The sequence below is a fragment of the Salvia hispanica genome, chromosome 1, assembly GCF_023119035.1.
Source record: "Salvia hispanica cultivar TCC Black 2014 chromosome 1, UniMelb_Shisp_WGS_1.0, whole genome shotgun sequence".
NCBI lineage: Eukaryota > Viridiplantae > Streptophyta > Magnoliopsida > Lamiales > Lamiaceae > Salvia > Salvia hispanica.
The window spans coordinates 23092055-23108320 of record NC_062965.1 but is presented as its reverse complement, the minus strand read 5'-3'; the positions used below and the strand labels follow the sequence as shown (position 1 = coordinate 23108320).

Sequence of the window (16266 nt, the reverse complement as noted above, 5' to 3'; positions counted from 1 at the left end):
TCATACATGGGAAACATGGGACTGTGTGGACTTCCGTTGACAAGAAAATGCAAAGAGGATGATGGGAAACCGATGCAGCCTGGAGAAGAAGAAGATGATGAATATGAATTCATAGATGGATTTGGTTGGCGAAGTGTGGTGATGGGGTATGGATGTGGATTTTTGGTTGGTATTGGAATTGGTTACATGATTATAAGAAGTGGAAGGCCAAGATGGTTGGTTACATGATTATAAGAAGTGGAAGGCCAAGAAGAGACGCAACAGAGCTGCACCAACACGCAGGGGAACTTGATTCAAAGCCAAAGAGAGAATTGTGTGCTTTTCGTATGTTAGATTTGGAACTATTGCTAGTGTTTTAGTTGTGTTTCCTTTGTCATTTTACCTTTTCAATTGCTATTTTCGTTGTCGTGTTTCTATTTCTTTTTACCTTTTTCAATTGTTACTTTTGTGGTTGTGTGATAATTCTCTGTGAAGTATTATGCTACAATATGTTCTTTATTTTGAATAGCAAAATCTCTAGTGCAGGAAATTTAAAATAAATAAACTTTGCATTGTCAACTTTTTTCAGGCATGAAGTTACATTTTGTAGTAATTTTTAAATATTCAAACTATAAACTAGGTTTTGCACCATAAATTGTACAAACAATGTGTTTGATCAATTTCCTTAATTATCCTGACAAAATAACTCAATCGAACAGTTCGTGCCACAGCACATGAAAGCCTACATTTATATTCTCACATCTCTAATCTCAGTGAAGCCCATTAAGTTGTAAGATAATTGGGCCAAGGTAAAATTCTACTGTACTACTTTTTTCACCAAATATTTTCTCCAGGCCCAAAATAAAATTCTAACTCCAAAGTCAATTTATATCTATAGGCGGAACTAACATATCTAACTTACATACACCAATAATTAAATTATTTTAAATAATGCTCAATGTTTATCATTTAAGTCTTAGATTCATGAGACTACTCAATTTTATCACTTATTTCAGAGAAATAATATGCTTATATTCAATCTATGAGCATTACACACGTTTATCGTTACTTGCTTAATTTGTTTTATACCTTTAGTTCGATTTTAGTATAATTAATTTCTTTTACATTTTTTATAAAAATTAATGCTCGGGTTTTCCCAGTTTTCTCTTTTACTACGACTTCAATGAGTTTAATAAAATAACAAATCGTTATATTCAACTGACAAGGTCTTAAGACCTTGTTGGTTTTGCAGCGTCATAGATAATGGTATTTGTTGCTCTACTTTCAAATATCCACTTACTCCCTCCGTTTCATAATAGGAGTCAATCTTACTATGGACACGAGTTTTAAAAAAGGTAAATAATAGTGGATTAGACAAGTTAGTGCAATATGAGACCTACTTTTTTATATTGGTTTTAATAATAAAATGTGAGTGAACTAAGATAGTGGAATATAGGACCTACTTCCCATTTATGGTAAAAATGAAGTGTGACTCTTATTGTGGAAAAGACTAAAAAGACAAAGTGTGGCTTTTATTGTGGGAAGGAGGGAGTACTATTTTTGTAGAGATATTTTCTATCAGTTTTCACATTTTATGCGGTGAGAATCGAATTTTGTAAAAGTTTGGGGAGTGTCATGCATTTATGCGTTAAATAGGATCGTTTTTCTATTTTTCCATGTTACATTGGGTTTGACTGAAAATCACAAAAGGAGGAGGGACCTGTGATAAACGTTTCTTGGAAGGATTTAACACCAAATCCCATTTTGCCCTCTACACTTGAACCTTAGCTGTCAAGCCTAGAGATGTCAAATGGGTCGGAGCGAGTCTGAGATGAGCTGAGTATATGAAATGGACTCTAATTGGGCCTTTTTACAAACCCAGGCCCGGCCCGAGCCCAGACCCACTCAAAGCCTGAGCACAGGCCCGGCCCAAACCCAACAGAATCTAACTTGTTTGCTTAGTTTTATACTACTACTACATTTTTAGTTCTTTTAATGGACTTATTTATGCATAACATAACACCATACTAATAACATGTCCATATCTACTACTCCCCCCGTTTCTTAATAGTTGAGTCATTTTTTTATTTCGGGAAGTTTATTTATAGTTGAGTCATTTCCATATATGGTAACTTTTCTCTCTTTCTTACTTTACTCTCTCTTACTTTCTCTCTACTTTATTCACTTTATACTTTATTATCTCTACCTTTTCATCTCTCTTACTTTTTTTGTCTATTTATTTAACACACCCAACATTCATTTCTAAAACTCCGTGCCGTAAAGTTCTGCCTCAACTATGAAGAAACGGAGGGAGTATATTAATTAACTGTTAGACGTATGATTATACTATATTTGTATATTTTAAAGATGCCTAAAGATTTATTAATAAAATTATGCAAAATTATTCAATTAATCAATTATTACTCAACTTAAATCAAAACTTATACTAATAAATTTGATTTTCATAATCATAGAGATTAGTTATTGACTATTTATTTTTTTTCCAAAAATAGAGGATCCTAGAATTGATTGTGGTATAATTATTTTGATATGCAAAAATAATCTATTAATTTAATTAGTCGGCCTAAATTAAAATTTATAACAAGTTTGACTTCTATAATTATATTTAATTTGCATAATTATAGATATTAATGGTTAATTGATTTGCACAATTGTAGATATTAATGGTTAATTGATTTCTCTCAATTAAAATCGTCCCATAATTATAGTATGTTATGATTCCTAATTTAGTAGGATTATATAACATATATGCGTGGGAATATATTGAATTGCAAGCAAAATCATGATTCCTTATTTTGTGGGAATATATATTTATAAATCATTACACTATATACTATTTGAATATAGATTAATTAATGTTTAGTTAGCACAATAAAAAATTTGAACTTGGCCCAGTCCAGGCCCGGCCCGGCCCACTTACCAACCGTGCCCGAGCTCGGGTAGGGTCCATTATTTATATCAAAACCCAGGCCCGGCCCGGACCACCACAGACATGGGCCTGAGCCGGGCTGGGCTTAAATTTGCAGGGCCACACCGGGCCTCGCCACCGCAACGGCGCGATCTCTGCCTGCATCCGTTCCTCGCATTCAAGTTTGATATGTTCGAATCTGTCTCCTATTGAAGTAAGAAATTGATACAATCATTGATTCTGCATAATTAAATTATGTGCCTCGATATCTTCTGAACAATTTCATGGGATTAGGCATTTTACGATCAATTGCAATTCATATGGTTCGGAGTTAGGTCCCGACTTCAACCAATTTGAGTTTGAGAGGACGATTGATGCATATATTATTGATCTATAATGTTGCTGCAAGTGTGCAGTATAGCTATGACAAGCAATAGTATCGTAATGATCTAATCCTAATTACTTCAATGTGTTCTTGGAGTTCGAAGGTGTTAGACGTTAGTGGGTAGTAATGTGTTTGATTGGTTCTTTTCTTTGTTATATGACTTACTGCAATTAACCCCTTTTTTTGGGTGATTACATAATTCATACAAAATGTTTAACCTTTGTTTCATATTGGTACAAAATGTCTAAATTTTACATAAGTTATGCAAAAAGTTTCATCCATGTTTCAATTTAATGTATTCAGTCATACGTGCTTAGACGTCGTTAACTCTTTAACTATGTGGGGTACCTAACATGAACCAACGATACTCTCTCCGTCCCACTACAAGTGATTTGACTTTTTTAGACACGTGATTTAAGAAAATGATATTTCAACAATTTCAGAGCAATGATTGAGCCACTAGAAATAGAATCTGATGAGTTTGGAAGAAGTAACGTGGAGATGAGGCTCTGCATGAAAGGTCAGGATCATTTTTTTTAATTACTACTTTCTCTACTTATATAATTGTTGTCTTAGGCTCTCATCCTTATTACTCATCAAATCAATTTTGATTAATCTTCACTTCTTAACTTTAAATCCCTCAACACATGTGTTTGTTTGGGACTAAGTTCTCTTTTGTGTATGTAAATGAGTTATAATTTTCCATTAAAAATTATTGAGTATAAGTATAGGAATTTTTGAAATTTATGAATGTCACAAAATTAAAACATGAGATGAAATATCTTAAATTATTAGGAATTAAAGATGAGCATTTTAAATATGATGTTTTTCAAACTAAAACCACAATGCTACATTATGTGGATTTCTGGTTAAATCAAACTCCATTCTCTTACTGTCATGCAAAGGACACTTCGTGGTCCCATTGGTCCCATTATGCCTGCTCAAAAACGATATTAGTTTTATGTTACTACTACATTTAGGTCCATCTTTTGAAATATATTATTCTTCATGTACTACTCTCAAAAGATATTGGTCTTCCAAATAAAATAAAAGTATAGTTATTCGTATATAAACGAGACCCAGAATCAAAAATCTCTAGCCACTGACTATAAGTAAAACGAGTACACATGACATTTCATACATAACATATACATGCGGTCTTAATATAATTCTGTGGCTTTATTTGATTTAGCTTCTTTATGCATTTCCATTTATGGGACAAGAAAATATGTGGTGTTATTTGATTTAGCTTCATTATGTATTTTCCATTAATGGGACAGAAAATGTATGGCTTTATTTGATTTAGCTTTATTATGCAATTGACATGCCTTGTTTTAAAGGGCATTTTCTAGGCCTCTTGTTTGAAGAAGCTTTCGAGTTGAACCTGACTTAGAATATGGGACGGACGGTATATTATTTTAGTTTTTATCAAAACTCATTGTCTGTTATAACTATAAGCGATAATAAAGTAGTCAACCTTCGCTTTACTAATTTGTCTTTTGCAATGGATTATAGACCCAATTCTTCAAAAATCAATTTCATTGATTTGTATGGGTTGTAACTTAGTCACACCTCACTTCACTAGTTTGTTTATAAGTTAGAAAAGTCTTTCGTCATTTAAAACCACAATTGCTACATTATCTTGACAATTGTCATCAAACAATTTCTAGATTATTGGTGATCATAACTTAGTCGTGCTTCACTTTCTTCATTTATCTTTCAAATCGTGTGGCCTATTTAAATCGTTACTCTTGAGACATTGGAGTATCCCCCAATTATACATCACTTCTGATAAAAGAATATAGAGAGAATGGGTTCTGATAAAAAAATAGCAATCAAATTTCTTATTTTCGTTCAAGTCTGCATGTTTGTTTCAGGAGATGCAAAAGTGAGATGCTTGGAGAGGGAGAGAGAAGCTCTTATAAGCTTCAAGAAAGGACTCATTGATGACTATGGCTATCTCTCGTCATGGCAAAGTGACGAATGCTGCAAATGGTATGGTGTTCGGTGCAGCAACACCACTGGCCATGTCATCGCCCTCCAACTAAATTTTGCTGATTATGGTGGTAAATTGCGAGGTGAGGTTGGTTCTTCTTTGCTTGAGTTGCATCATTTAAACTATCTTGATCTCGGTTCGAATGATTTTGGAGGCAACCCAATCCCAAAATTCATTGGTTCCATGAAACAGTTACAACACTTGTATCTGGGTCGTTCTAACTTTTCCGGGATTGTTCCTCCTCAGATAGGCAACCTCACCAATCTGCAATCTCTTTCTCTATCATTTAACTCTCTTCGGATGGAGAATCTTGATTGGCTTTCAAGTCTCTCTCTGTTATCTTATCTTGGTTTAAGTCAAATCGACTTAAGCCATACAAATTGGCTCCAACATATCCTAAGTCTTCGTTCCCTCGATAAATTGTACTTGAACCTTTGTAACATGAACGATGCTGAACCTTCTGTTAATTCTTCTTCTATATCTCTTTCTGTCATTAGTATGTATAGTAATAATCTCACTTCTTCCTCGTTCCGTTGGTTATCTAACATAAGCACAAATCTAGTGCATATGGACATTTCGGGCAATGCTTTAGATGGCCCAATTCCTGATTCATTCATAGAGAGATTAGTTCTTATTGAAGATCTTTATCTTTCTGGTAACAAGCTTGAAGGTCAAATCCCAAAATCTTTGTCCAATCTAGGTCATTTGCGCGCCTTACTTCTTTATGGTAATGGCTTTAAGGGAGACCTTGATGACTTATTTGGAAATAAATCTGGGAAAGGAATATTTGAATCACTCCAAATTCTAGACTTAGCTTATAGTATTTTAGATGGATCGATGCTAGACCTGAGAGCATTTTCTCACTCCTTGATCTCTCTAGAGCTAATATAGCAGATGAAGCCCCAACATGGTTGTGGAGTTTATCCCCTTCGGTAGAAGCCATATATCTTTTCGACAATCAAATTACCGGCACTGTTACGAATCTCTCATCCTCCATCCGGTACATAGATCTTACTAACAATAATATCTCAGGTCATATTCCATTACTTCCTGCCAATTTTGAAATTATTCAGTTGAGTGGAAATATATTCTCTGGTTCAGTTTCATCTATTTGCAAAACTCGACATGATCAGCTTGTATTCCTTGACATCTCTAATAATCAGCTGGATGGAGAGGTACCCAACTGCTGGGAGAAAATGCCAAACTTGCATTATCTCAATTTGGCTAACAGTTTTTTTGGTGAAATTCCTCACTCTGTGGGGTCTCTACGTGATCTCTTTGTACTGCAGTTGCGTGGTAATAGGTTGTCTGGAGGGTTTCCTTCTAGTTTGGGACATTGCCAAGGATTGGAGCTTTTTGATGTTGAAGGGAATGAGTTAACAGGTGAGATTCCCACTTGGATTGGCCAGATGTATAATATGGAATTTCTGAACCTTGGAAGAAATAATTTGGTTGGTAGTATACCCGTTGAGATATGCAATCTTACTTATATTAAAGTTCTAGACTTGTCTGTAAATAACATGTCTGGGAGAATACCCGATTGCTTCAACAATTTTAATTCACTGGCTCAAGAGAATATACCAGCTAATACAAATCGTAGGGGTTATGTTTTGAATTTCTACTACAGTGATCATCTTCCAAATGTGGTTATGCCAAAGTACTACGATGCATATTTGTTGATTCAGTGGAAGGGCCACGAATCGGAATACAGAAGAAATCTTGTAATTCTCAAACTCGTTGATTTTTCAAGCAATAGATTGAGTGGTAACATTCCCCAATCATTTTCCAGTATGAGGGGATTGATTTCTTTGAATCTATCATCGAATAGTTTCACAGGAAATATAATTCCAGATATTGGAGAGATGTGGATGTTAGAATGTCTAGATCTATCTGCGAATCGATTGTCTGGGAAAATACCCACGAGCTTGGCACAATTACAATATTTGGCTGTTCTTGATTTATCAAACAACAAATTCCACGGAAAAATTCCAACGAGTACTCAACTTCAGAGCTTCAATGCCACCGTGTATGCTGGGAATGATGGACTATGTGGCCCCCCTCTGGCATTGTGCCCCGAGGATAGCTTGAAGCCATCCACCACTAATCCGATACAAAACACAGATGAGAAAGGCAACAACCTATCTTTTATGCAAGAAGTTGGCATATCAATGGCCTTTGGTTTTATTTTCGGATTCTGGGGAGTTATTGGTTCTTTCATACTAAAGAAATCATGGAGATTTGCATTCTTCAACTTCTTTGACGATGTTGGGGATTGGCTCTACGTTGGGACTCTTGTGCTTGTATCCAAATGGAGACGGACTTAAAATAAGGTACTCCCTCCGTCCCTCTATAGCTGAGTCGTATTCCTTTTTGGGTTGTCCCACTGTAGCTGCGTTGTTTCCTTTTTTGGCAAAAAACAATAACTTTTCTTCTCTCTTACTTTACTCTCTCTTACTTTGATCTCTCTTCATCTTTCTACCTTTTTCCTGTCCTATTTTATTATCATTTGCTTAATTCATACAACATAACTTTTTTTAAATCCCGTGCCGAAAAGAAGCGCCTCTACTACAGAGGGACGGAAGGAGTACTAATCACTTCATCTCTTCAACTTCTTTGATGTTGTAGGTGACTTGAGCATTCATTAAATGTTATTAGCAGTAAATTATATGGAAATAGTATGACTGCTGACCAATATCTTTTTTACTAAAAAGAAAATTTTGAACCATTTTAGTCCATTTTATATCAATTGTGCACACATGGTTGATGCATTTTGATGCAGTTCCAGCAAATGACGCTGAAAACGTTGATTGTGTTGGAAGGATTTGAATTGTGGCGTCAAATTCATGTGATGCTTGCGGAACAGGTTGAGGAATCAAAGTCATCATTGTGCTATGATGTTCGGTGGACCATCGGACATCCTTTAAGTTACTAAATTGCCCTTTTATTTATTTTTCAGGCCTTTTTTTTTGTAATTTTGTTACTTCCTTTTGAATCGGTATGGTTTCAAACCACTTATAAATAATGGATTTCATTGTTTTTCAATCAGTTTCAGATATTACTGATAAATTTTAGAATCTAAGAAGCTAGGGTTATGTGTTTTCTCCATCAGTTTCTGTGGCGATGTGTTGTGATGAGATATGGAAGTCGATTAATAATTGGGATTTGAATTGTTTACATAAGAAGTGCAAGAAAGAAAATTGTGTGCTTTTTTCAATTTCAAAATGGAACAAAATCCAACCGTTTCATAGGCAGAGAACTGAACAATTCTTTAAGACCTTCTGTCCAAATCTTGTAGGGTAGAAATCAAGTTGAGGAGTTCTTCTAAACCTTATGAGATATTTACACGGTTACTCCATCCCTTCACGATTGATTGACACCATTTGACTCGGGTCGAGTATTATGAAATGTAATTGAAAGCGGATAGAAAAGATTAGTGGATTATGGGATGATGAGTTAGTGGAACATGGAGTCTATTATCAAAAGTAGTAAAAAGTCAGAGTGGCAATAATCGTGGATAGACGAAAAAAAGAGTAATGTCAGTTAGTCGTGGACCAAGAGTTTTTCAGGTACTGCACACCCAAAGAGATTGGTGAGCTTATTGTTGTGGTTGTATGAGGACCAAGTCCGAATCAAATCCCAACTATTCCAAGGAAAATAATGTGATTCACATTAAAGTCTGGTATATTCAATTATGTTTCCAATTAAATCATTTCTCTCCAAGAAAGTTGTTATCCCATTATCATCGACTAACCACTCCACACGCCAAACTATGTCGTAATTCTTCCTCTAATTGTAATAATTTTTAAATACATATCAGGCATGCGTTCAAGTTGCAACTGCCCTCATTTTCCAGTTGGGCAACAAAAGTTTGGTAATTTTACACTTTGCAGTTGACTTGAATTGACTACAAAAATACTCCTTGTGTCCCATTAAAAATAAAACGTTTTTCTTTTTGAATTATCCCATTAAAAATGAAACATTTCCTAAAATCTCGTACGGAAAAGGAAAAGTTTTATATTTATTGGGACGAGGGAGTATTATTTTAGATTTAACTGTTGCCAGTTTTTTCTTCTTAGCACAACATTACAATTAACAATCTGAAAATCATACAATTTGAAGTTGACTTGAAGTAAATAAAATCATAGCAACTAAATAATACTAAAACATAAATAAACTAAATAAATATACTGAGAGAATATCAGCTCCCTTCCGGAATAAAATAAAATATCAGGTCCCTATCAACTTGACTAAGAAAATGTTAATGGAGAAGTTTTCAGATATATTTGTGGAATATATCATTATTATTTTGAGCATAAATAGGCAAATGAAGCAGAGTAGATAGACAAAAACATCAGCCATGAAAACAGCATACCTTTTTCTTACATATCTTTCTCTCCTAACACTGTGTCTATGTGTGTGTCCTTCAAGAGCAGCCACAAGTGAAGCAGAGGGTTTGATGAGATGGAAATCCAGCCTATCATCTTCTGCTTCTCTCAAGTCTTGGTCCATCAACAACATCAGCAACCACTGCAGATGGATCGGCATTCGCTGCAACAGCAGAGGATCTGTCTCTGGGATTGATCTCCCCGGTGCAGACCTTGCAGGGACATTGGACCTTTTCCATTTCACCACTTTTAACCTCAATTGGAATGCTCACAACGGCTCTATACCAACTGCTCTTGGCAACCTCACAGGCCTCACTTACTTGGACCTCTCCAACAATGAATTCAGTGGGGAACTTCCATCAGAAATAGGCTTGCTCATAAACCTCAATTATCTGGATCTCTATAATAACTCGTTTTCAGGCGCCATCCCACCAGAGATAGGAAACCTACAAATTTGTGGTCGCTGGACCTTTCAATCAATAACTTTTCAGGTAAAATACCTCAAGTCATAAACCGATTTCACATGGAACTTGGAAAACAATGCTTTATATTCCTTGGCAATATATAAATTTGCAACGATCAGTTTGAATTAAATACTTTTCAAAAAGAATGCAATGCAGTATTCATAAATGTGCTATTAAAATGCTATGCATCTACCGTTTTAAAAGTAGAGAATTTTGATTTATATCCTTAATTAACTTTAAATAAATTGTTTGTAGGTCCAATACCATCCATCATTGGAAATCTTACAAATCTGTATTCCTTAGATCTCTCTTTCAATAAATTAAATGGTGAGCTCTCATCCCCTATCTAACTTGACATTCATCAAAATAATCTTGTTGGGCATTTTTATAACTCTCAGAATACATAGCATATTATATCATTTTTATAATTGTTTTTGTTGTAATGATTTCCTATAATGTTATAGTTGGACCTGAATTTCATTACTCTGGATATTAACATGAATAATCCATATATGTTTGAACACGGACATTGAAAAGTTCATACATTAGGGTGAATAGTTATATTTGCGGGAGTTATTTGAAAATTATGCTAACTTTATTTAAACATTCTGATTTATGAGAGTTATTTCATGAAAGATTGGTCATCTTGACAACTGACATTTTGATTTTATGTGGTCCCTCTAGAGGTGAAATGTTAACCGCCAGATTATTACAATGTTTGAAGGTCCAATACCATCTACCATTGGAAATCTTACAAAAATACAAAATTTCGGTTTTTCGGTTCGGTTTCGGGCGGAAAAAAAATCGAATAACCGAAAAACTGAATTATATTTTAAATATAAATATTTTATATATATCCTATTAATTTAATGTATTATATTATATATAATATATACTATATTCTTTTAATATATTCTATATAATAATATATTATACATATATTCTATTAATTATATAGTTTATATATATATATATAAAATAAAATATATTATACATGTATATATTTTTTTTCGATTTGTTCAGTTTTTCGGTTTTTCATATAATTTCGGTTTTTTCGGTTTAGTTCGGTTTTTCAAATTCGATTTTTGGTTTTTTGGTTTCAGTTTTTCGGGTTCGGTTCGGTTTGGGTTTTGAACTAAATTCGATTTTTCGGGTTCGATTCGGTTTGGGCGAAAAACCGAATCGAAACCCGAATGCTACATAAAATAAATAAACTAATAACAAAAAAAACATAAAAACTTATGATACAAAACAGGCGAATGAATGTAGAATTTTAAGATCCAAAACACAATCGACTTCCTTGAATTATGGTGTCTAGAGTTATTAAGTCGGTCACTTAACTAGATTAAACCCGCTCCCGAGGTGAGAAATTCGTAGATTAGGTGTAATAATTGAAGACCCTTTCTAATTCTTAGACCTAACTCCTAAAAGATCGTTAAGACCAATGACCTCACGTGAAACCTCAACTCTCCCGAGTTCTATTGAATTAAAGTGTGAATTATCCCTTTTCCAAGTCAATTATTTCGTCTCCCAAGTACTCTAATCAACTCTAACATGTATTCAAGAGGTAGCTAATCAATTGAATATAGAAGGCAAAAGGATAAATCAAATAACTGCAAGAGCTAACAAGGAAAATCAATTGAATATTTTCACCAAAAAATCCACAAAAGATGTTCTACTTATAAACAAGTAAAAACTACAAATAAAGTACGAGACATGAAAGAAATAGATAAAACCCAAGGTTGAATCTTCAATCTCTAGTCTTTCTTGCCTGGATCTGCAGAGCTCTGCTCCAATGGAAGATGAATGATTATATGTGTGGATTGTGTGATGGAAGAAGGTGTAGAGAGGGAGAAGGATTGGAGTCTCTTAATCAACAATGATGAATTAGGTTAAGAGGTATTTATAGGGTGGAAAAAAGGTTTATTTTGATAATTTTCGTGGTCTACAAGATATGGGAGAGATTTGGCTTCACAATATAATAATTTATTTTCTTCCGTGAATTTCCGCCTAAATTTCCGCCAGCTTTGACTGCACTGCGCAACGTTCGTAGAATAGTCATAACTTTCTCCACAGAACTTCGATTGAGACGTGCAAGATATCCACGCGAAGATCTTTCGAAGAGGAAGACAATGATATGCATAAATCACAGATTGGACTCCAAATCTGATGGAAGAATGGGCTCGAACAGAGGCTGTTGAACCTTGGCCTTTTTGCATCTTTTTTTTCTATCTTTTTCTATCATTTATCAACAAACACATTAAAAATACTAAATGTATAACATATGCAATTTAAGAACATAATTTGTATGATTGAAATTTAAAACGAGTCAAATCTAGCCCTTAAAAACATGCAAAATCCGTGTTTGTCATATATATCCTATAAATTTAATGTATTATATTATATATAATATATACTATATTCTTTTAATATATTCTATATAATAATGTATTATACATATACTCTATTAATTATATATTTTATATATATATATAAAATAAAATATATTATACATGTATATATTTTTTTTCGATTTGTTCTTTTTTTGGTTTTTTCATATAATTTCGATTTTTTCGGTTTAGTTCGGTTTTTCAAATTTGGTTTTCGGTTTTTCAGTTTTTCGTTTTTCGGGTTCGGTTGGGTTTTGATTTTGAACTAAATTCGGTTTTTCGGGTTCGGTTCGGTTTGGGCGAAAAACTGAACCGAAACCCGAATGCTCACCCCTAGGTCCCTCTACTGTAAAATGTTAATATCTTTCTTTTATGTTTCAAATAAATTGTCTGAAGGTCCAATTCCATCCACAATCGGAAATATTTCAAATCTGGAGGTCTTATATTTATCTTCCAACAAATTAAATGGTGAGCTCGCATCGTCCATATGCCAGTTGTCATTCCTTGGTTATCTTCTTCTCTCAAATAATACATTGGAAGGAAGACTGTCACAGTGCTTCGAAAACTTCAGCACATCATTGGTCACCTTTCACCTAAACGAAAATCAATTTAGTGGCCTCATACCATCTACCTTTATTTCCATCAATTTGGGTAATAACAAATTCCATGGACGATTACCTAAATCGTTAATCAATTGCCGAAATCTAAGGGGTCTCGACATTGGAAATAATAGAATACAAGATGAATTTCCCTTTTGGATGGAAGGCCTACGCCAGCTTCAAGTGCTGTTGAGGTCTAACAAGTTTGTTGGTAAAATTTCCGTTCCTTCACGAACCAAGTTTCCATTTCCTAGGCTGCAAGTTTTTGATGTATCTGATAATGAATTTCATTCACATATGGGAAACTTGGGATTGTGTGGACTTCCATTGACAAGAAAATGCAAAGAGGATGATGGGAAATCAATGCAGCCTGAAGAAGAAGAAGATGATGAATATGAATTCATAGATGGATTTGGGTGGCGATGTGTTGTGATGGGATATGGAAGTGGATTTGTAGTCGGGATTGGAATTGGTTACATGATTATAAAAAGTGGAAGGACAAGATGGTTAGTGGAATTCTTTATCGGAGTTGGTTATAAATATAAGACGAAGAAAAAACGCAACCGAGCTGCACCAACACACAGGGGAACTTGATCCAAAGCCAAAGAGAATTGTGTGATTTCTTGTGTTTGATTTGGAAATATTTCTTCTGTGTGAGTTGTGTTTCCAATTTCTTTGTACCTTTTCATTTGCTAATTCTGTGGTTGTGTTTGATATTTATAATTAGTTCTATGAATTATTAAGCTATAATATTTTTTATTTTGAAATATAAAATCTGTCGTGCAGGAAAATTGATGAGTATAAACTTTGGAAATTTTAAAATATAGAAGCATTCCATTTTCAAATTTCAAAATACACCCACCATATAATTTTTTTTTCTAAGTTACATTTTGTACTATTTTTTTAAAAAAATCAACTATAAAACAACCAGGAGTAGGATAAAATTACAAACTAGGTTTTACATCATGATCATAATACTTATAAAATCTAAACTTTGCAAAGTACTAATGAACTTTCACTAACATAATTCCATAAAGGCAGAGGCCCAAAAGTAAAAGCTCAATATTAAGACCCCAAGATGGGCACCACCATTGTAATCTCAGCCCAATATTAAAACCCAAGATGGGTTTCACCAATGCAATTCTCAGCCCATTTATTTATTTATCATACTTCTCTATATGAATTTCTATAATTAGTATCTACGGTATCATTCTTCACATACTATTCCCTAATATATTGGTCTTCCAAATAAATTAAAAATATAATTCACAGATTGATGAGACAACCAAAGAACTCTAGCCACTAGTTAAATAAAACGAGTACACGTAACATTTCATCATAGCATGTATGTGTGGAATCCCGTTTTTTGAAAATTCTTTTTTCGTTTTAATATAAATATCATATACGAATAAATATCAAACTTGACACTATGTATATAAACAACCTATAGTCAAATTATATAATCCCTCCTCCGTCCTATAGAAATAGCTCATATTTCATTTTTCGCCGTTCCCATACAAATAGTCATATCCATTTATGCTAACATTTTTCTTCTTATCTTTTACTTTACCAATTACACATTAAAACCTGTGTCAAACTCAAATGGCCTATTACGGGATGGAGGGAGTAAAAAGAAAAGAGGTTGAAAATAGTTAATTCCATAGAAAAAAAATACTCCCTCCGGATATTAGCATGAATATTCTAGATTGTTAGAACATGGAAATTGTAAAGTTCATACATTAGGGTGACATTTATTATGGGACGGAGGGAGTATGTGATTAGTTCATTTCCAAAATATGTGATGAGTACAAACCTATTCCACATCGGGTGTCAGAGGGAAGTTGAAAGGTGCATATAATTCATGTCCAACCTCAATTAGTTTGAGGCCTTTTGGAAGTGACCCAAAAACAAATTCATACGAGTGTAACCCAAAATATATTTTCTTAAAAATTGATTTTGTCAAGCCATTATAATTTTTAAGAGTTATTCCACAAGAGATCGGTCATCTTCATAATTTAGAAGTGTTAACAATGAATGATAACAAGTTGACTGGCCATTTGCCGGCAATCATTTTCAACTTGTCTTCTTTGGAAGGGTTTTACCTACATCATAACAAATTTAGTGGGGAACTGTCGGAGACTGGAAACATGAAAGCAAACAAAAATTTACGACTTCATAACAATGATTTTACTAGTAAAATTTCTTACCATGGCAGAATCTAAGTTTAAGCATATTCAACTTTTTCGTGTTGCATTTTAGACTAAGTAGAAACTGCTTTAAAATAATTTATAATTTTTTTTCCTTAAAAAAATCAGTAATGTAAGCTCGTATTAATTGTTAAACAAAACGTAATTTTAAATTAATCTATTATTTTCATTTGTAGTATTTTCTTTCTCCAAAGGAGATTTCATTTTCTATTTATTTTCTCTCCTGATCTCTTTTATTTATTAATTTTACGTTAAAACTGTCCATTTACAAAAATTAATCTCTTTCCATTTATAGTCTATATTAGTTCTGTTCATTTCTACATTGTGGCGTCTATATGAAAGACTGCTTATGAAGATAACCTACTTGGGTTTGTTACCTATCTATTGTTACTTTATGAAAGTTAGCAATGATGACACCCCAACATTGCAAATTTTAAAATGCATTATTTGCAAAACATCACACATTAATTGCCCCAAGCATGCGAGACTGCCGAATTAAGCTCAAGAAAATTAACAACAATGCTTATCTTCAATAGTAGGAGTAGTAAAGATTCTAGATTTCAAAACAACAACAAAATAATATATCCAAAATAATTAATTTTGAAGCTATCCGTCATTTAATTTCTTGCCTTGCTCCACCAAAGCCCGAATTCAATTTCCTCACTCATTGGAATAGCAAGTAGATGGATCTCAATAAAACAAAATTCCATTTTAAAGATCAAACCCCCATAAAATTCCTTTCTAAAAGATTATTAAAAACTAATTCCTAAATAGAATTGAATTTTTAATAAAATACATTAACTTGGTATAAGACACAATTTTCCCTAATTAATTAGCTATCAATTGAATATATTGATTTAAATGGGATGTTTCCTAGTTAGTCATTAATTGTTGACTAATATTATATGTTTCCTAGTAGTATATTGCTATTA

General features: G+C 33.5%; 2 protein-coding genes across 3 annotated transcripts in view; one reads left to right on the top strand and one right to left on the bottom strand.

Annotated features, from left to right (window-relative positions):
• Window positions 1–4940: 4940 nt before the first annotated feature.
• Window positions 4941–8334, top strand: LOC125201410 (receptor-like protein EIX2). 2 transcript variants are annotated; one of them, XR_007172907.1, is made up of 2 exons: window positions 4941–7619; window positions 8069–8334. XR_007172907.1 is itself a non-coding variant. In XM_048099501.1 (2 exons), exons 1-2 carry the CDS (start codon window positions 5104–5106, stop codon window positions 8113–8115), a joined length of 315 nt encoding a protein of 104 aa, XP_047955458.1. In that variant the 5' UTR covers window positions 4941–5103; the 3' UTR covers window positions 8116–8334. The 2 variants fall into 2 exon arrangements, 1 of the variants encoding a protein (XP_047955458.1); XM_048099501.1 differs by having other exon boundaries at window positions 4941–5371.
• Window positions 8335–9766: 1432 nt separating this feature from the next.
• The window catches only part of LOC125190845 (receptor-like protein Cf-9 homolog), a 9669-nt gene continuing 3169 nt past the window's right edge, over window positions 9767–16266 (bottom strand). The window contains exon 2 of the mRNA XM_048088256.1: window positions 9767–10027. Within this exon, the coding sequence (XP_047944213.1) occupies window positions 9767–10027 (261 nt within the window). The remainder of the gene's footprint in view (window positions 10028–16266) is intronic.

Bases quoted from the DNA above. Each gene is read 5' to 3' on its own strand.
- LOC125201410 (XM_048099501.1), top strand. From the start codon at position 5,104: ATGGGTTCTGATAAAAAAATAGCAATCAAATTTCTTATTTTCGTTCAA. The intron at 5,372-8,068 runs GTGAGGTTGGTT...ATTTTGATGCAG, and splicing joins TTATGGTGGTAAATTGCGAG to TTCCAGCAAATGACGCTGAA.